Consider the following 22,118-nt stretch of genomic DNA (forward strand, 5'->3'; position numbering starts at 1 on the left):
ACACACTTTCTTCCTACAGAGTGCTGGAGGAGTTACTTAGTATCCACTGTGACTACAAACTCATGTAGCAGTCAAATTCTACCCTTTTCTATCGAAATGGCTGGTAGCAGTGGTTTTACAACAAACTACTGTGATTTTTCCCAACCGTGAACACCGGTAGCTAAAAATCGTGGGAGCCATGTTTTTCAAGATGGCGCCTTAAGCCCCTTTGTTTAAACAGGTCCCAGTGGACTTTTTTCACCATTTCTTTTTGGAAAGGTCATTCTAGTCTCTGCACGCCAAACCAGGTTTGGTCCCTTTGTTTCCATGCCTTTGGCAGGCTTCAGGACTGAAGACCACCTCTGGCATCTGACTGTCTGGGGTGGGCAGGAAGTGAGGGAGGTGCCCCGAAACTCCCTGTGCTTAGTCTCCTAGGAGACCCAAATGCACTGTGGCGTGATTGGCCGGCTGACTGTCTGGCCAGCCAGGTCAACCACCCTGCTGAGTGAGTGACAGCTAGGCTGGAATGAAAGGGAGAAAACTGTTTAAAAGGTGAGTCTCTTGGACTGGAAAGCAAAGTGGACCACTGGAATGCAAAAAACAAAGACAAGCTGGAAGAGGACGGCTGCTGCAACTCCTGGAACGTTGGTTTGCCCAGTGAAGCCCTGCTGCAGGTCCGAATTGCCAAGTTCAACTCGACAGAGAGAAGCCCCTTCAAGGACTACTTCTTCCTTTGGGTTGGTGGGACCAATCAACTCGTAAACCACCTGGATACCATTCTCGGAACTGGCTAGGATTAACCATGGAGAGGGACACCAGTTTGTGTTCTTGAATCTACAGCTACTGGAACTGAAGTGACTCCATCTTGTTTGCTTCCTTCAAAGATCCTGTGCAGTGCATGAGTCCCCCAGCGTCCTCCCTCTTGTCCCCACGACCGAGGCTCAGTAACCGTGAGATCTGCAGAGCTGTACAGAAAAAGAAGTCTTCAGCTGCATCTTTTTCTTCTTCACTAAGATACTGTACACTCTACAGTAAGAGGTAAGTTCTCTTAGGCTAGTTTTACAGTATCTTAGTGAAGAAGAAAACGATGCAGCTAAAGACTTCTGTTCCTGTACAGCTCTGCAGATCCTGTTCCTGAGCCTCAGTTGTGGGGACAAGAGGGAGGACGTCTGGGGACTCCTGCTCTGTAATGAGACGGTAGGCGGCAGCAATGGGCAAACTTCAATTCAGCGGTTCTTCAGTGTTTCAGCTCCCAGTGTCTGACAGCAAATAGCAAACTGCTCTTCTTGGATACCACTTCAGACTTTTCTTGCTTCGGGGGTCTAGCACTCTGTTGAGGTGGCTCAGGCTTGGTCAGTCCTAGCGCTTGGGTCCAACTTAAAAGCAAGGCACACAATCTGGTGTTCCTCTTCCTGGCTCTTTGGTTCCAGCAGCAACTGCAGTGGAAATACAACCATCTTCGAGAGGATATCCAGACGGGATTACTTTGGAGTTGATTGGTCGTAACAACTCAAAAAGGGAGAAGTCGTCCTTACAGGGCTTCTCTAGTGGAGGAAAATTACGAGCTTGAGCACAGCAGCAGGGCTTCACCGGGCAAACCAACAGTGCAGGAGTTGCAGCAGGCGGCTCTTCAAAGTTCTTCTTCGGATTCCTTCATCCAGTGGTCGACTCTGCCTTCCAAGCCAAAAAAGCCTCCCCTTTTATGCAGGTTTCTCCCATTCATTCCAGCCTAGCTGTCAGTCACCCAGCAGGGTGGCTGTCCTTGCCGGAGAGCCAGCCGGCCAATCACCTTTGAGTGCATGTCTGTAACCAAGGGGATTAAGCACAGGGAGTTTCAGGCACCTCCCTCACTCCCTGCCCCTGCCAGACCTACTGGAGCCAGAGGCAGGCTCCACTCGTGAATCCCCACCTGTTAGGACAGTTTTTCTAAAGTCCAAGTAAAACCATTCAACTGAGGCAGTAAAAGATTAAACTCTTATAAGAATGTACCACCTGAGTACATGGTAGCGCAGACAGAACAGCAAGCTTATTTTAGGAGGTAGAGAGGGCTGTAGAATCGGTATACATGAAATTGTAATACAAATGGTTCAAAGAAACACTGCAACACTATGCATGTAAAAATAAAGGATTTATTTAAATACAGGTAGACCCAGATAAATCTAGGGGTAAGTAAGTACCAACACATTATATGAAATCACAATTATAAAAAAAAACACAATATACTTGAAAGTACACAGACCCAAGTATAGACCTTATTTGAAGTACCTAATAGTAGTTCTAGGGAAGTCTAAACCTTTTCATACATATTCAGTATAGGTCAATCCTATTCTTGGGGAGTAAAAACCAATGGTTACTTTTTACAATTGCATTCAGTAATGCAAGGGCAGTAGACCCTTCCAGTTGTATAATGATTCTTAGCACAAATCACTTAATCAGTCAAATGGACAATATACTTTTGGTGAATAGTGAAACAATTATTCTAGGTGCAGTAAAAACCTGTAACTACTTTTGTGATAACACGGTTATACTAGGTGCGTAAAACCCAAGTATTTAATATACAATTACAGATGCTTCTGAAGGAACAAGTTACTTACTTGTAACTGTTGCTCTCCAGCATGGGTCCGGCATGGATTCTCATGCTCATGAATATTCCCCGTCGGGCTGGGAATCCTCGGTAAAGAAAAAATCTGTTTCAGTTTCACTTCTGACCGGTCTTTCTCCCAACAACCAATCACTGGCCTCTGGGTCATACTGCCCCCAGCCAATAACTGCCCTCTACCTAAGCCCCTCCTCTGGCAGCCATCTTCAGATTTGGTAGCACGTAAAGTGGCAGTAGGACCATGAGAAGAGCCACAGAGGGGTAGGTGGGAGGGTTTGCATGTGAATCCATGTCAGACCCACACAGGATAACAACAGTTACAGGTAAGTAACTTGTTCCTTCTCCAGCATGAGGTCTGGCATGGATTCACATGCTCATGAATAAAGAATACATAGCAGTACACACATGCACATCCATGGGAGGTGGCAAGGATCATTTGGCATCTCAACATTAAGAATCACTTACCACCTCACCAGGCTCACTTTCAAGCCAACAGTTTGCGGAGCACTGCTTGGCCGACTCTGGACTCCTCTCTGGAATCGCTGCAGTAGAAATTTGTGAAGGTGTGCATCGACCTCTACGTAGCAGCCCTGCAGATGTCCAGCAGGGGCACACCAGACAGGAATGCCGTAGTTGCAGCGATCGCTCTGGTTGAGTGGGCTCTCGGACGGCCAGGCACTGGTCGATTTGCCAACCAGTGACAATGGGTGATGCAGCCAGAGAGCCACCTGGAAATGGAAGCCTTGGAGAGGGCCTTTTCCTTGGTTCACAGGGCCAATGTTCACAAACAGCTGTGACGTCTTCCAAAAACTCTTTGTGCGGTCCACGAAGAACTTCAGCACTCTAGCCACATCCAGCGAGTGCAAAGTCCTCTCAGCCTGCGACAGGAAGAAAACCGGTAACACCAACGGCTCGTTGAGATGAAAGTCTGATGGCACCTTGGGCATGAAGGAGGGATGCGTCCTTAGCACCATCCTCGTCTCGTGAAATGTTAAGTACGGTGGTTTACAAGAGAGGGCCTGGATCTCTCCCACTCGTCGTGCGGAGGTGATGGCCACAAGAAACACTATCTTCCACAATAAGAATTTCAGTTGTGCCGAAAGCATCGGCTCGAACGGTGGACCCATGAGCCTAGTCAGTACCACATTGAGCTCCCACGCCGGGGCTGGATCATTCAATGGCGGGAACAAACAGAAAAGTCCTTTGATGAACTCCTTGACCAGGTGGTGTGACCACAGTGAAGACCATCCCAGAGTTTTGGTGTAGGGAGAGATCGCCGCCAGATGAACGTTGATGGAAGCATGTGCCAGGCCTGCTTTGGCCAGCGACAGCAAATACAGCAGCTCCCGAGGAGCCGTAATCCTTAGAGGGTCTATATTCTGTGCACAACACCAGACAGCGAACCTCTTCCAATTATGTCCTTTGCATTTCAGTGTATACGAAGCCCTGGCCTTGAAAAGTATCTCCTTGCAGTCCGGCGGGACCTCGTATCCTCCAAACTCTAGCGGTGCAGGAGCCAGGCCTGCAAGTTCAGCGACACTGGGTCGTGATGCAGGATCTGCGACTGCCAAAAGTTTGACTGGAGGGGCCGCTGACAAGTCCAGAAGGTCTGGGTACCATATCGGTCATCCTGTCAGGATCATCCTGCACCGGGACCGTCTGAGTTGATTGATGAGTCGCAGAAGCAACGGGGGGAAAGCACAGAGAAACAGGCCGTCCCAGGGGAATGAGAATGCATCCCCCGTGCTCCCCGGCTGGGGAAACCTGCTGGCGAACCTCGGGCACTTGGTGTTCGTCGTCGTCGCAAACAGATTGATGTGGTGGTTGCCCCATCGTCAGAACAGAAGATCCACTTGGTCCTGCCGAAGCTCCCACTCGTGGCACAAGCGCAGCTCCCTGCTGAGGGAATCAGCGATTATGTTCTTCACTCCTGCCAGACGAAACGGGATGAGGAACAACCCCTGGGCAACGGCCCAGTGCCATAGGTCCTGCACCTCTCTGGATGGTGCTGGGGATCTGGTGCCCCCCTCCTTCCGGATGTAGAACATTGTGGAGGTGTTGTCCGTGAAGACCCGTTTCACCTTGCCCTTGAGGGACGGAAGGAAAGAGTTGAGGGCCCAAAACACTGCCCTTAGCCCCAGTAAGTTGATATGCAACAACTTCTCCTTCGGTATACCACAGGCCTCTTGCATGGAGACTTCCGATGTGCGCGCCCCATCCCTCCGGGGAGGCGTCCATCGTGACAGTCTCCTGATGAGGTGAGGTCTGGAAGTCTGAGCCTGCCAACAGATGCGCACAGGCACCGCACTACCTTATCGCTCGACGGATATTCTTGTCGAGAGAGATCTTGTCCTTAAAGCTTCCCAATACCTGGATACAACGGGCGTCGAGGAACTCTTGCAGCGGCCATATCCGCAGCCTGCACAGTCGAACGAGGTATATGCATGACAACATCATGCCGAGAAGGGACTTGATGGACCTCATCCTTGTGATCTTCAGGGTCAACAGCCGTTGCACCTTGCCCAGGATGGCTGCTATCCTCTCCTCGGATGGGGACGCCAGGCATGACACTGTGTCAAGACCCCAGAAACAGTGCGTCTTGCGATGGCACCAAGCAAGACTTTACATAGTTCACTGAGAACCCCAGCTCCGACAGTAGCTGGACGGTGTCTGCCATGTGCGCGACGGCGATCTCACTCGATTTCGCTCGATTTCGCTCGGATGAGCCAGTCGTCCAGGTAGGGGTAAACGTGGATCCCTCGTAGACGCAACTGCGCCACCACTGGCACCAGGCACTTGGTAAAAACCCTTGGTGCCAACTTCAATCCGAAGGGAAGGGCCTTGAACTGATAGTGTTGCCCTTGAGCCAAGAAGCACAAAAACATGTGGTGTTCCTTGTGAATGGGGATGTGAAATTAGGCATCCCCCAAGTCCAGCAACAGCAGAAAATCCCCTTCTTTCAGATGCCCCAGCATGTGCTGCAGGGTGACCATCCGAAACTTCTGGGATCTAATGTACTTGTTCAGACGGCGGAGGTCCAGGATGGGCCTCCAATCGCCAGTCGTCTTCTTATCGAGGAAGTACCGAGAGTACACTCCGGAGCCTCTTTGGGATGAGCTTGATCGTGCCCTTCTTCAGCATGGCCCGCACCTCCAGCAAAAGCTGAGGGACATGGTTTTCCTGCCTGACCATGGGTGGTATGCAAGGACACTTTTGTTGGAATTCCAGAGTGTGTCTGTGGGCCAGAGCGTCCAGCACCAGCCGACCTACCACCGGATGCGCGGGTGGGGGCCCGACGTCACGCCCGGTTCAATCTTGCTTCGCTGTGGAGGAGCCTTGGCTTTCCTCCGGAGGTCCGAAAGGATGGCCGTCACTGCTGCAGGATGCTCAAGGCACGAACCACCTCGGTATCCGCCTTGATGTCCTGGAGGGACTCGGCCACAATCTTTCCGAACAAATTATCACAGTCGAAAGGCATGCCCAATACTCTCGACTGCACCTCCTGGCAAACGTTTGTGGCCTTCAACCATCCCAGTCATTAGATTTGTAAGGACTAGTAGCGTCAGAAAAAGAGTAGTCCTGATTGGAACAGACCAGGACGGATGCGAGTGGCACACAATATTATGTATAGACCCGACCGTACAATTAAAGGAAATGACGGATAAGGAGTTATTTTTGGACAGTGAACAAAATGGGGAGATTATTTTGGGAATCTGCATCCCCTGTGATACCATTGTGCAGTATAGGGAGGTACAGTGCCCCCTGATGGCAGTAGTAACTCAGATGTTATTTTTGAGGAAGACACGCAATATGTGCCAGCATAATTATGGACTGTTAATCCACACAATGTTGGGTTACTGAGAGCTGTGAACCATGTACAGGTTAAATTGAAGTAAGGTGCTTAGCACAAATCATCCAGTATGTGGATGATCGCTTGGTATGTAGTGAAAATGAACATCAGTGCAGGAGGGATTGTGTATCATCACTGAAATTGCTGACTCAAAGGGTACAAGGTGGATAAAAAGAAGCTACAATACTGCCAACAGGAGGGACTATACTTGCAACAAGCGAGTACATTAACCACTAGCTACCCACCTCTAACACACCCAAGGGGAAGGCTACTTAGAAATTATCCTCACAGTGGAATTTTCATACAATTCTGTCTACCAGCACGGTCAAAAAGTTAACTTAAACATATTTTAAACAGTGTTCATCATTTACGAAAGCCGTAATGGACAAATATGGTACAATGATGCCATTATACCATATTTGTGTATAATAGTTATGTGATTCAGTCACACTATTACTGACATCACGCTAAATAACCAATGTTGATAGATTGTAAACATTGTGATGTGAACTACAGACATAAGTGTGAAGTGTTGTTTTCTCTCCATCTTGTCCATTACGGCTTTCGTAAATGATGAACACTGTATATGGCTTTTTATGTTGTTTTTACTGTTATGTTTGGAGTAAATATTGATTAAAATATGTTTAAGTTAACTTTTTGACCGTGGTGGTAGACAGAATTGTATGAAAATTCCACTGAGGATATTTTCTGATAAGTAGCCTTCCCCTTGGGTGTGTTAGAGGTGGGTAGCTAGTGGTTAATGTACTCGCTTGTTTGATGTATCCTTCCTCATATACCACAGCCCCCTTTACAAAAAATTGAAGAATCTTGTGTGCTCACAACACCTATATGGGACTATACTTGGGACAACTAATTTTTGTAATGGGAAAATAAATTATCAAATAGGGCGGCAGCATTATGCACCGCCCCTAGGCCCAGTACTGTGTAGCAGTTTTTGGGCTCATGTAATCTTTGTAGGGCATGGATCCTAGACTACCCAGTCTACATAGGGCCACTGTTACAAAGTTTCAGGGAAGGACAGAGGACCTAAAGTACATTTTAATGGACTGACAAAATGACTAGACAATTTGAGGACTAAAGCCATTTGCACGGCCTCGGTTTTAGCAACTCCAGTTTATTTACAGGAGTTTTATTTATTTTCCCACTGATGAACGGCTCATGAATTGACGGAAGGAGACATATTATATGGTGATGGTCATAAATAATTGACCGAGGGACGGGACGGGACGGAAGCACACAGGGGCAGTAGTGGGACACGGTAAAGGGGGGGAGAAAGTGTGACCGCCCCTGTGGAAAGCAAGATCATGGTTTCATACACAGCATTGCCTATACTGGACCATTATTATCTGGGGAACTGATCAGCCCCAGGTTTAAAGGTCCATATGAGGTGGTGTTCTGTACTCCTCTCGACGTCCGTATGAAGGAGTTAGATATTGGGGGCATCTCTCGGATGTCCTAAGGGCACCCGCGATTAGGTAAATTTTAATAAGGGCATAGCCAATAGACATTTTTGAGGATCCATGCCTGGGAGGTGTGCAGTGGCACATGCCTGTTTATTATTTTTTCTTTCTTTTTAAATGTTTTAATTTTTTGTTTTTTCTTTTGTGCATTTTTTATTTTATTTTTAATTTTTGTTGTTTTCTGTCTTTTTAGAAGGTCCAGGATCCGGTCGGCCCTGGTGGGGGAAATGGTCTCTGTGTCTCCGTGTCTCTGTCTGTGTCTCCGTGTCTCTGTCTGTCCGTGTCTCTGTCTGTCTGTGTCTCCGTGTCTCTGTCTGTCCGTCCGTGTCTCTCCCTCTCCGTGTCTCTCCCTCTCCATCCCTCTCCCTCCCTCTTTCTCTCCCTCCTTTTTACTTTCTTTCTCCCTTTCTTTTTCTTTCTCTTTCTTGATAACCTTTTTTCTCCTCTCCAGGAATAAGCAAAGATGGCTGACCGACCTCTCTGTTATGTAGGGACAATGATAAATTAAGATGTTATTTAGTCTAGAAATGTAGTAGTAACATTTTTTTGTATGACACTGGTTGTGGTTGTTGGAATGGATGAAGAGATGTTTGTTATAAGGGGTGGCCATATAAGAGGGGGGTGGGAGGGCGGACAGTTGAAAAAAATGCTAATATGTCTATAAAAAGGAAATAACAAAACGTCTAACATTTTGCCGGCCACCCCTACAAGTTTTCTTAGACGGCATGAAACGGGAAGAATGAATGACGTATGCTTTACATAAGGGGCTAGGTTTTGACACTATTTCTGATGTAGAGACCTTGAATAGCTAGTACTCTGATGTGCGCATTGCAGGAAGGAAATCAATGAAAGATGTTAAGTGTGTGCATTTATCCCGCACACATCAAGGTCTCCTAAGGTTTTTAGGTCCACATCCAATCCCAATTAGAGAGGCACCATGCACTATACACTATAATGTACAGAGGTACATCTTGCACTATAAGGGATAAAGGGCACATTCCAGGCACATAGTGTGCAGTTGAGAAGCACTGATCTAGATCCAGTGTTATGCAATGGCAACACGAAATACCGCCAGCATCTACAATGACCATATTTCTCCTTGGGAGGTTACTCAAATGACAATGACAAATGGCAGGGCACCACAGTGATGTGTCTGGCAGAAGGGCTGATAGAGTACAGCGGGGAAGCAATATCTCAAATAGAGACTATGTGTGCGCAGTATGGTCCAAATACATCACAAGGGTGACACGGATTGCAACAATGAAGAACGCAGTGCGAATAGATAGGGCCAAACATTTTGAACTTTGTTTTAGCAATGGTGGCGCAACCACACAGTGCAACCACACTCTTGTGATCCCCAGTATGACAAAAGGTACAGCAGCAGTGATGGATTACTACTGGGTTTGTGGCCGACAAGCCTACTTGCAACTCCTACCATCTTGGAGGGCAGGTGTTCACTGGCCACCCTGCATTCATTGCTACTAGTAACCCTGGAAGGACACCTGAAGGTAGAAGAAATGCCGGTCAAGGTGCCAACAGCCACTCTAACACCTAAAAGAAACAGAAAGAAGCATGCAGATCACCAAGAATTTGGTATGCTGCCAGAAAAAGGACGATTTCAACGGTGGGGAAGAAAGAAAAGCTCAAACTGTCAAAAGACTGTTCCGCACTGCTCAGAGGAATAACGGACAAGCATTGGATTTTTAGCTCAGCAGAGACTAATTTTTTTTGTTCAGGGGTACAAGCAGCTGCTGCAATCTTCTACCCCCAGAGGATGCTGAGAATGGGTCACTATCCCACGTCATCAAGGTGGTGCATAATCTAGGTGTTCAAATGGAACAAAAGGTGTAATTCAGAACACAGATTGGCTACCGTTTGCCTTTAATTGGGCCATGTCACGGCTGCCGGCAGCAGTAAAAATACTGGTTCCTGGGATCATGTTGTTCTTGGTTCTCTTCTGCACGTGCTAATGGGGTCTCAGATGAGGTGTGCCTATAATCCCTATTAGTGCAAAGATGATGGTATCAATTGGGGGACATAAAACACCTTGCCATACAATAAACAGAGAAAATCAAACTAATATTTCTGGGGTTGTAGATATGTGGGGTGGGGATGAGTTTTTTACTGTAGATGTAACGAAAGGGGGGAATGTTGGGAAGGAGCCTAGAACTTTCTTACATTTCCAAACTGTCCCAAGCGCTTTACAATTAGTGAAGACTTCTAAGCACTATAGCACTGGGAAAGCTTTCATGCAAAAATAATCACACAGAGGTGTGGCCAGTCACTAAATAAGGATAGTTATTGGCATCTTATATTTCAATCCCAAGTATTAGTTGAATTAATTTGTAAAACTGTTGTACATTGTAAAATAGCTTTGTTCAAAACACAAAAAAGCAGGCTTTGCCAGAGGAATGTGCTTGTGCTAAGAATAGATCGCAGAGCTTGTGTGCGGTGTTGCATCACTGTCTAAGGCTTGAACAGAGAACGTGGTTGACCAACTGGGCCAATGGGGACTAAAAAAGATTCCAGGCATGACAGAATACTATGCAAAAGTTTTTTTGAAGGAATTGCTGCACCATATCAAATATAAGTTTATTGAGTTAAGTGCTGAGAGAATGGCGGGAAGATGTGTTTATGTATGAATGTTTATAACATAGTAAATTATGCTTAACAAGAGTAACAAAGTATTCCTGGTAATACAGCATTAATGTTAAGTAGGGAACATGACCATGCAACACTGGAGCTTCTGCAACATCCCTTGTATGGCAAGAGGGATAAGTTTGGAGGAGCTCTTCGGGTATCCAGTGACTAACTGAAGAGTATTTAAGCTTCCGGCCCAGGAGGAGTCTTCAGGAATTGGGAGCCAGCAACGACGACGAAAGAATGCTGGCCTGAAATGGCAGAGCCCTCTGTCATTTCCCAATCCTCATGATCTGTAAAGATTAAAGTCTTGTCATCATCTGCAAGACAGCCTCATGGCTTGATTCCCTAGAGGGATGCATTTACTGCTTTATGGTGATTATGGGTCCCCTGTATTTAAGAGGCTCCCCTCTAAAATGGGGCTCGCTTTCAGGTTCCCTAAACTCCCTGTGCTTAGTCTCCTAGGAGACCCAAATGCACTCTGTGGTGATTGGCTGGCTGACTGTCCGGCAAGGACAGCCACCCTGCTGGGTGAGTGACAGCTAGGCTGGAATGAATGGGAGAGAACTGAATAAAAGGCAAGTCTCTTGGCTTGGAAGGCAGAGTCGACCACTGGAACGAAACAACCGAAGACGAGCTTGAAGAGATGAAATCAAAGTATGGCCACAAGCTGATTAGGCTTGTGAGGTAAAGAAGCTGTTAGCAACTCTACAGAAGCAACCAAGACAAGTCTCCACCGAGAACAAGTGAGGTTCACAACAGGAGTAAGTTCTCTTAGGCTTTACAGTACCTCTGGTTAGCAGAAGATATGGTTCCAGCAGGCTTCTGTTCCTGTGCAGCTCCGCAGATCCTTTGTTCCTGGGCCTCAGTCGTGGGGACAAGAGGGAGGACGTCTGGAGGACTCCTGCACTGCAACAGGATGGTCGGCGACAGAAAAGGACCAACTTCTATTCAGTGATATTTCGCGGTTTCAGCTCCTCGCGTCTGAGCAAATAGCACCACCGCCGACTGGCTGTTGAAATGGGCTTTCCTTGCATCTGAGGTCCAGCACTCTGTTGAGGTGGCTCTGGCTCGGTCAGTCCTGCTTTCAGGGATTCCGGAGGATCTTCCTGTTACACTCACCTGGTATCCACGGGGACGCCACCCAGCCAGTTGGTCGTTGGTGCCCTTCTCTATGACTCCCTTGTGTGGTTCTCGGTGTCGATGGGATTCCGCCTGGCTGTCGGAATTGGTGAGCTCTCAGTCCTGCTCTCTGGGCAGGGGCGCGTTGTCTTTTGTGGGCGCGGGCGGTCCAGTTACTGCACTGACTGCGGCCCTTGTAGCGACTTTCAGGTAGGTCTTATTGCGATTGATGGCGTTCTTCTTGCATGCCTTTTCTCGGTTCTAAAATGTCTCTTTATCTCCCTTAGGTGCGCGGAGTATCCGCTTGGAGAACTGGGTAGGCTGGTTCTCACCGGTAGATGATGGCGCACAATAGCGCTATGATGCCAGGAGGCGCTTTGCGCAGCACAGCGATGTCTTGCCCTCACTAACCTGTGCTTTTCTCTTTTTCGTAGGTTGCAGTGTGCTCCCAGCGCAGATGGAGTTCCGGAGCTATGCCGGTCGAAAATCAGCCAGCCAGGTAAGTCTCCAAGCGCTTCGTGATTGTAATGTCTCATTACCTCCTTTAATAATGTCTTTCTCCCTTTTTTCAGGTCCTTTGATCCGGGCGGCAAACTCTTCAAACTGAGCTGCCCAGGAGCTGCGAGCAGTGAAGGATGAGATTACAGGTAAGATTCTGCTGCTAACGATGTTCTTTATTTTCTGCAGGTCCGGAATTAGTCAGGCTCGTGAGAAAGCTGGACACGGTGAGCGTCACGTTGCTAGTAGCAAAGTAACGCAAAGCGTGTTGTCTTGTTCGGGTGTGGTTTAAATAGCCACTGCAAAGTAGTCCAGGTAAAGTAGTCCCTAGGCCACCACACCCAAAACACTAGACCACAAAGCTTGGTTCTAGGAATCAAGCTATGTGGATGCCTCCATGTTGGCTGAAAGACCTAAAAGGTAGTTCCACAAGCAGATGTCTATCTGTGTTTATGAGCCTGGCGCCAAAGGCGCCAGGACTTGCCCCAAGAGGTCTTGAGAAGTGGATGCCAGGCCTTATAAGCAATCTGAGTCCTGATTTCACCTGGCCAATGGGCTTGCCAGTGGGGGATCAGGGATGAGGGTCGTGACACTTCCTGGAGCTCTTGGCCAACTTAAAAGCAACGCACACAATCTGGTGTTCCTCCCCCTAGCTCTTCGGATCCAGCAGCAAATGTAATGAAAATAAAACCAGCATTGAGAGGATGTCCAGCTGGCTTACTCTGGAGTTGATTGGTCCCACCAACTCAAGGGGAGAAGTCGTCCTTGTGGGGCTTCTCTAGTCGAGACAAATTCAGAGCTTCAGTGTTAGGGAGAATTCTCTGTTTAGGCTGAATTTCCTAACCTAGTGAGTCCCCCAGCAGCTTTGCTGGATTTTTGGGGTTTATTTTTTTCTCCTGCCAAGAGTGAGACTATTTTACCCTCACTCTTGGGCATGATTTGAGTGTGTTTCTTTGAATCTAGATGTGTTTAATGGGCTATGCGGTCTTTTACTCCATAGGGCTTCATGTGTTTTTGTGATGTGTGTTACACAGCAACCTGAGTGCAGTAACACAGGGGTGTCATAGTGACCCCCCAGTATAGACTCCATACCCTGGGACCGACTACTGTCTCCCAGGGCATGTAAAGTCACCATTGACTTTACTAGTCTTAAATTCTGAACAGAACCAGTACAAACCATCATATTGTGGACGTACTGGCTGGGGCAATTCAATTGCCCCGGGGTCTGTTAGTCGAGGGGGCACGTCTCCGTCCCCCCTGATCAAGTTTTGGCTGGTGGCAGTGGATACTACTTTTTAATTTCAACCGCAAATATTTTCAAATGGGATTTCCCATTGTTTTAGGCTACTATCTTTATTTAATTATTTACGGTAGCCTCGAACATACGCCGGTTTAATTAATAATCATTCTCCGGTTGGTATTTTTTGCCAAAACTTGATTCTAAAATGGCGTTTGTGTTCTCTTCTGTGACTCCAACCCAAGTCGAGCCCTTTGTTCCACTTTGTCTGGGGTACTTAGGAGGGGTGGAGGGGGATTTAGGCACCCTGGACTGAGTTGCCTAGGCAACTCAAGTCGCACTCCGTCCTGATTGGCCCAAGTGGTGAGCCGGCCGGCTCACCACTTAGCATGTTTGAATGACAGCTAGGCTGAGTGAATGGGGGTTTTCTGCATAAAAGCAGGGCTTTGGGGACTGGAACTTCAGAAGTCGCCACAGGACCTAAGAATTCGACGAGGGAGAAGCTGAGCCGACCTGCCACGACGCCACCACCGGTGGAGCCCTGCTGGACCGTCTCACCACTTTTCCCAACGACAGAGGAGATCTCCCACCGGAGAGTCTTCTTCCTTTGACTGGTGGGGATAACCAGTTTCACCGTCTTTTCGCCTTCCCGACGTACCTCGTGGCCGCCTTGCCTGTGCCAAGCACCCCGGCAAACGGGATACCACGTTTTACCACAACCGCAAAGTTACCACCTTTAACCGGAAAACACCGCAGCTGGTTTCTTGCCTGGTAGTGCAACGACCTTCATCTTTCCTCCAAGTCGAGATCTTCTCTTCCCCTGGACGACGACGCGACTTGCACCCACTGCCAGGAACAACTGCCACCGCTGGAGGATCCTTCCCACTTAAGGTGCCGTGTCCCGCCAGGCTTCCCTTGCTACCGACTGTACGGGGTAGATTTAGCCCCCGGCTTTTGAACCTGGGTTAGCCTGGGACACCCTGGCTAAACTTTCCTAAGCCTCTCTAAACTCTTTTTGAACTCTCTGCAAGACTTTCTAAGCCTAGTGTAACTGTGTGATCTTGGGCGCATTTGTGCTCTGCTCTCTCTAAGAGTGGGCCCAGCCTTTGGACTTTGGCTCACCAGTGACTTTTGCTCTTCTGCCTTGCTAACAGTGTTCCTAAATCTTAGAGTGATGTACCTTTCCATATTCTGTCTTTTTCCCTCCCTTTCTGATAAACCTATTGGAGTGCCATCTAGTTAAGCGCTCACCTCTGTATGAAAATAAGTGGTGTTTTACTGAGACTTATCTGATAAGGAAAAAGGAGTGTATATATTACAATAGTAACTGTGTTTAGAATATTTTTACAACAAGAGTGCTGGAGTGTTTCAAACAGTGTGTTTTTAAATAAATAATTATATACTTTGATACCAAAGCTCTGGTCAGTGTTTGCTTGTATTGGTGTGTCCGAGAGCCTATTGTGTATACTTTGCATACGGCCTAACTCTTCTTGAGAGAAGTCTGACTGCTCAGCCACAGGTACCAGGTAAATCTGGGTGGTACAGACTGCTACCAAGTGGGTTTACTGCTAACACCTGTAGTCCTAAATCTTTTGCAGTGTTCCCTAAGGGAACTGCACAGGTTTCTGCCTAACATTCAGCACAGCAGCGGGGCATCACCGGGTAAACCAACGGTCCAGGAGTTGCAGCAGGCGTCTCTTCCGAATTCTTCTTCGGATTCTTTCGCCCAGTGGTCGACTCTGCCTTCCAAGCCAAAAAGCCTCACCTTTTATGCAAGTTTCTCCCATTCATTCCAGCCTAGCTGTCAATTACACAGAGGGTGTCTGTCCTTGCCGGACAGCCAGTCGGCCAATCACCTTTGGGTGCATTCCTTTAACCAAAGGAATTAAGCACTGGGAGTTTCAGGCACCTCCCTCACTTCCTGCCCCTGCCAGACATGCTGGAGCCAGAGGTGGGCTTCACTCGTGAATCCCGCCAAAGACAAAATGAACAAAGGGACCAAACCTGGTTTGGCACGCATAGTAAATCTAAAAAGGATCTTTCCAGCAAGAAATGGCAAAAAAAAGACGACCAGGCCCATTATGACAAAATGGGCACCTACGGGTGCCTTACGGCAGCTGCAAACGCAGCCCGCTGTAAAAACACAAAGGTAGTAAAAAGTAAACCACTGCCACCAGCCATTAATTGTAGAAAAGGTAACAAAAATGTTACATGAGAAACTACACAAAGGGGATACTAAGTAACCCCTCCAGCACCCTATGGTAAGTCAATTTCACTTCAATGCTCTTGGAAACAGTTTCACCAAGAGAAGGTATTTAACTCTTTCGGAGATTTAAGAGACTTCCCTGTGCCACTGCACTGAATGTGCTGTGTGTCTCAATGCAAAGATGATGCCTATCGTGCTTGTCAGACTCCAAAGTCAAAAGAAACAGTAAACACAGAATTAAAAGTACAAAGTCCCAAAGTTCAGCAAAAGAGCCAAGGGTCTATAAGGTGGGCGGAATCTAGCACTAAACTGAAAATTCTCCCTAACAAATAGTTATTTAATTAACAAATTCTTTAATATGCATTCTTTAGAAAAGCAATTTGCTGTAACAATGTAAATATACTTTAAATCAAAACAGGTTTTTGGACATGCTTCTTACACAATTCCTACACCATGAGGTGATTTCAATCACAAGGGCAGTAATAGCATTTATATATCTCACAAGTATATTTTGCAGATTCTGAGGTTGCGAGAAGGAAAAAGGATGGACAGTTTCTCAGTATAATGTGAGGACAACTAAATCTTCCAATGAAATCGAGATAAGCCTTTCCCAGCAATAACAGTATACAACAAGCTACCACCTATGAGGGACAAACAGTATCCAAGCCAATGGATTAGAAGAGTCTTCGAGGAGTCAGGACAATCAGTCATTTGGGACACAATCTATGGATCTGAGGCACTTAAGTCAAAGTCTTGCACAAAGTTAGAGAGTTTGTAGAAAAATCACTTGTAGGGTCACAAGCTGTAAAGCCGATGGGAAGGGGAGTTGCAATCAACTGTAAAAGGTAGGCCAATGCAATTCCCAACTGAGAAGAGAGCAGCTAAAAGGCAAGAAGGTAAGTACCCCAAGCATAAACAGTACCTCTGGTTTGAAGAGTGGTCAAGCTAGATTCTGTCTTGCTACAGTGGGGCAGACCCTTGTTTTCTGAGCCTCAGTCGTGGGGACAAGAGGGAAGACATCTGGAGGGCTCCTGCGGCGGTACTTGGGAGGTCTTTGGCAGCTCTTTTCGGTTCAGCGACACTTCGCGGATTCAGTGCTTAGTAAACAGCACCGCTACAGATTTTGGATACCAGTTGGACTCTTTGCTCCCTCGATCCTGCTACTGGATGGTCCTTAGGAGTCTTCTGGAGCTTCAATCCGGATTCGTTCCTCGGCAGACGTTGCATTTGACTACAGACGCTTTACCCCTGGCATTGGGCTTCCGAAGCCATGGAGAGGCACAGCAAGTCGGGGATGGTGGTCCAGTGGAGTTCGTCTTGAGGCTAGGGCTTTTGGCTAGGGCTGAAGACCATCACAAGCAAAACTCACAAAGGGCTCAAATCTGTCTCAACCCACAGAGTAAAAGCCAAGAAAGACCTCACAAACAGAAAACGGCAAAAAAAGAAGACAGGGACCATTTTGACAAAATGGACGCAGATGGGTGCTGTATTGCCGCTAAGGGTTCAGCCTGCAGTAGAAAACCACAATGGATGCAAAAATTCAACCACAGCCACCAGCCATTTAAAGTAGTGAGGGCAACAAAAATGTTACATGAGAAAGTAGGGTAAGGGGCTACTAGGTAACCCTGCAGCACTCCATTTAAGATGGCGTGTGCTGTGCCTACAAAGAGAAAAGGAGAGTAAGATCAATTTCACCTTATTATTCTTGTGAATGGTAGGTCACCCAAGAAAAGGTAAGGACTTCAGTGACACTTCACTGATGTCCTGTGTGTCACTATACAAAAAGCAGATGCCTATATACTCCAAAAACAGTGAAAACACAAAATCAAAATCGGGGAAAAACACCAGAGTGAGAAAAAGGTCCCAACTCACTCAGGCTTTAAATTAAAAAGTCCAAAGTCCAGCAAGAGAGCTGGGGGTCTCCAAGGTTGAAGGGAATTCACCAAGAAATAAAAATTCTCTCCAACCCTGTCTCCATAGGATAACACTGAGATAAGAACACAATTTACATACCTGGTAACTTTGTTGAATTGTTTTTTTGTTAACTGTTGCATTGTTTCTTTTGAACAATCACCAACATAAGTAACTTACCTGCTGCAGTTACATTCTGGGGAAAAGAATAGTTGCTCTGGTTACTTTTAGGCACATGGCCCCATTCTTCTTTCTTGGTTTCATCTTTACTACTTTACTTATCTCTATTGTTGATTTACGCCACTGAATGCATTTTAAGAACCTATGGTGACCATATATGCTTGAGTTGTGCGACATCACCTGCTTGTTTAATTTATTTGTATGTGTTTAAGGCCTAGAATACTGTATTTGTATACATTCCTATCTACATTGAATTGTGTGCTTCACTCTGTTGACTCATTGAGACTGTGACCCCACTCACACTTTAATAGACTTGACAAATGCTTTCAATGATTGGCATTTGGCTGGGGTGGTCTCCTAAAATCTGCCCACCAGGCCAGTTTTTAGAAATCCATCTCAACACCCATCAACATAACCGGTTTCGCATTTGCCTTTCCCACTGTCCCACTATTGAACCCCACACTTTAATTGTTATAGAGCCAAGAGCAGCAAGGCCAACAATAGTGGCAGACGCAGGGTATCCAAGATCACTTGCAGTAAATACCAATACAAAAGCCAAAAGATTTGCTTTCATTAGTACTTGCTTTCAACAGGACTTGAGTGCAAGGACACATCTGTCTTACTTTAATTACAAAAGGAACTCAATAACATGCACAATTATGGCCTAAACTCCCAGAACACCATTGAATAATAACACTGGCAGATCCTCTACTAGAGAAACTTTGATATTACTACATGATACACTATTCTTTACACTGATGAACTCTTCACCCATATATCATTTATATGTTAGACTGAGTTGTGTGAAATGGTTTTTAAACAATATGGTTCAGAATTATATTTCAGGATACTGTTACCTTGTCATTCCTGCTGATATATTGCCATTAATACATATCCTCATACAGCTATGATTGGTCTACCAAGTATGCCACCAAGGGTCCACCTGATAGATGGAAGTGCAAGCTAATGTGTCGCGGATTTGACTGCCATGCGTGCATGTTGACTTTGTGTTGTCATTGTGCTAGGGCTTTAGCGATAGTTTTGTGCTGGTGCAAGGGGGAATGCAGAGTCCCAACAAGAGCATAATACATCAGTAGAATTTCCATTAGCCAAAGATCAGGCACACAAGACTCCTCTGGACAAGGAAAAGGATATTCAGGGACTCAGACTTCGGGTAGGTGTTGAAAGGAGAGCACCGAGAGTAGCACACAAGACTCTTGAAGATTGCTGAGATCATGGAGGACGAGTTGGTATTTTTCTCTATAGGTGGCAATGTATTGCCGTTATCACATTAGTATTCTATAAAAAACATCTATGCTGCAACTCAATGGTACAGACAAGAGGACGTGTTGAATGTATGCCTGACATATCTGACAGTAATTGTGCATGTAAATTGTATGTGACTGCAGGTTATTCAGCCTACATGTGTTCTACATGTAAAATATAGCAGAGCCCTCAACTGTCGACAGTTGCGCTAGCGGTTGATAGACCATGATACCCAACCCATGTGTAGAGCTGCATGATGTTTTATTATGTTTTAAACTTGTCATCTCGCTTATAATTGAATAGTCACTGAATTCTTATAACTATTGGCATGCAATGTAATGCTCGGTTTAGCGAAAGCAAACGGACGCCAGACGGAGGCCGGGTCATTCAATAGAAGGAACCCTACATGACTGTAGGGATAACACTGCATAGTGTGCAATCAATTTGGGAACAATACTGAGTGAGCAGAACTTTGTCGCAGGGACAAGGAGTCGACTAACAACCGGTTTTTCATTCAGTCTATTCCAAGTGGGTTTCCATCACTAAAATAGGACTACAGTTGCTAATTTATGATTTCTGCCTTGAAAAAAACCATGTTGGTCGAAACACGTGTTGGCAAATTGTCAAAGTGTAGCAACCGTCAATTGTGATATTCCAAATTAGCTATGATAAATATACCAACAACTAATAGAACAATTAGTAACACCACTATCATTAAGAAAAACCTCTAAGTACCAGACAGCAATACCACGGAATAAGCGCATACATGCTACACATTGTTTAATTCTGTTTATTTTCATATTTGCACAAACTGCAGTCTACTGAAGGGCCCTCGGCCACCACAGTGCTTCAAAGCCATAACAATGACAGATGGTCCTATACAAATAATTAGAATCCATCCCTTTTCAGATGCATTACAACATTTATACTGCTGCAAAACAAAGGAGCAAAGGTTGAAAAGAACAAACAGGCTGTTAGTTTAAAAAAAAAAGTTAAATATGTACAGCATGCGAGAAAATTACTTGGAGGGAAGTGGTACATACCTTGAGGGTCAGGTCGACTGTAGCGGGAGAGGCAGGCGTCAAGTTGGAGCTCTGTTGAAGAGTCTCCCTCCTAGGCAAGGGTAAGGTGTGCGGTAGGGGCACCTGAAAGGCAGGCAACACACATCACATTGTAAGACGTATGGCTGTACAACCCCGCATTTAAAAGAAAGCATTTATAATCATCTAAAAACGGAAGACCACTACCTCAAAGATTGAGCATAAATGAAGCAGGGGCCATGTGGGTGAACTTCACAGCAAGCCAATGGTTCTATTTCATTGGAGAGAGGTTAAGTTGGATGAGGTGGCACTTCAGAGAAATAGCAATATGATGTCTAGCCAGGACTTGCCCACTCTGCATGTTTGTCAAGCTAAAATGTAACAATATGTTAAGGGCAGGCAAAACTAGAGGTCAATTTGCATGCTTTAGGTGATAGGGCAGTGGCACATTTCCCCTACCTTGTCCAAAAGAACCGTCTCAAAATATCATCAGAAGAACAAGTTACTTCTTACCTGGTAACGTTCTTTCGATGGGATGTTCCTCCGATGTATTCCTTATCTTTGATAATTCGTCTCAGGCTTGCTGGCCTCAGAATTATTTTCTCTGCAGAGGGCGCTGCGCGTCGACGTCCGCCGTGTTGATGGCCCTCGACAGCCACCGTATCCGCGCCGACGTCACCACGCCCATAAATAGCCATGCGCAGCGTCCGTTGTGCAGTTCCGTTTTGTAGCATAAGATAAGTCATGCCTGAATTGGTTATTGACCTTGAAGGAGCGTTAGCTGCAACCACAAGGGAAGCATTACTGCGGGGATGGATGGGAGGGGCGATAAGGAATACGTCGGAGGAACATCCCATCGAAAGAACGTTACCAGGTAAGAAGTAACTTGTTCTTCGAAAGGGATTGTGTCCTCCGACGTATTCCTTATCTTTGATAGACTCCCATAGCAGTGGCATGTAATTGGAGGTGGGAGTAATAATGTCATGCATCCCTTTTAGGAATGAACCAAATGTAATACGGCTTTGCCAAATCTGGTCTCTTGACTAGCGGAGGAATCCAGGTTGTAAAATCTTGTGAATGTATGCGAGGACGACCATGTGGCAGCCGCTCATATGTCTCGGACCGGTACCCCTCTTTTGGAGGGCCGAAGAGGCTGCAATACCCCTGGTTGAATGAGCTTTAAGATTCTGGGGTGGCTCTTTCCCTGCCAGTTTGTAACATTACAAAATGGCCAAAATAATCCACCTGGAAATGGTCTGTTTTGTTATGGGTAGTCCCACTTGTGACCTACAAACAGTTGGTCTGCTTGCCTAATCCTAGCCAGTCTGCTGATTTAAAAGCTTAGAGCTCGCCTTGGGTCCAGCCTATGTAGCCTTTCTTCCTCTTTCCCCGGATGGGGAGGAGGGTAGAACGAAGGTAAGGTCATTTTGCGAGTGATGTGAAATTCAGAAACCACCTTTGGGAGGAAATTAGGCTTCACCTGTAGGAAAACTTTGTCCTTATGGAAAATTGTATGGGGGGGGGGGGTTTACAAGATGGAGCCTGTAATTCGCTCACCCTCCTAGCAGATGTTAGTGCTACTAATAGGACAGTTTTAAGAGTGAGAAATCTCAGCGAACAAGAGTGGAGTAGTTCGAAGGGAGTACCCATTAGGAAATTTAAGACTAAATTTAAGTCCCATAAGGGAACTTGAAATGGTCTTGGAGGATAAACATTAGTTAATCCCTTGAGAAATTGTATTACTAAGGGTACTTTGAAATACGATGGTTCCTCCGCAGTGCACTTGAAGATTGATAGCGCTGCGAGATAGCCTTTTACAGTGCCAACTTGAAGGCCTGAGTTTGCCAAGTAGAGTAGAAACGATAACACCGTTGGTGTACCACATGAAAGAGGGACGATATTCTCTTCTCTACACCAGCTGCAAAATGTGTTCCAACGGCAGCGGTATAAAGACTTTGTTGCTGGCCTTCTGGCCGAAAGCAACACCTCCATGACGTCATCAGGGAGGTCCCAATCCTTGTACCTCAACCTTTCAGAAGCCAAGCGTGAAGGTTGAGGGCTCTTATGTCTGGATGGAGAACCGGACCTCCTTTCTGCGATAGAAGATTC

At 46.3% G+C, this 22,118-nt stretch overlaps 1 protein-coding gene across 7 annotated transcripts in view; it reads right to left on the reverse strand.

Annotated features, from left to right (window-relative positions):
- Positions 1-22,118, reverse strand: part of PRRC2C (proline rich coiled-coil 2C) — a 1,565,218-nt gene that overhangs the window by 548,031 nt on the left and 995,069 nt on the right. For all 7 annotated transcript variants that reach the window (XM_069641251.1, XM_069641250.1, XM_069641252.1 and 4 more), the window contains exon 23: positions 20,013-20,114. In XM_069641251.1, coding sequence (XP_069497352.1) covers positions 20,013-20,114 — 102 coding nt within the window. The remainder of the gene's footprint in view (positions 1-20,012; positions 20,115-22,118) is intronic.

The sequence above is a fragment of the Ambystoma mexicanum genome, chromosome 1q (assembly GCF_040938575.1).
Source record: "Ambystoma mexicanum isolate Mex_15411 chromosome 1q, UKY_AmexF1_1, whole genome shotgun sequence".
In the NCBI taxonomy this organism is placed as follows: domain Eukaryota; kingdom Metazoa; phylum Chordata; class Amphibia; order Caudata; family Ambystomatidae; genus Ambystoma; species Ambystoma mexicanum.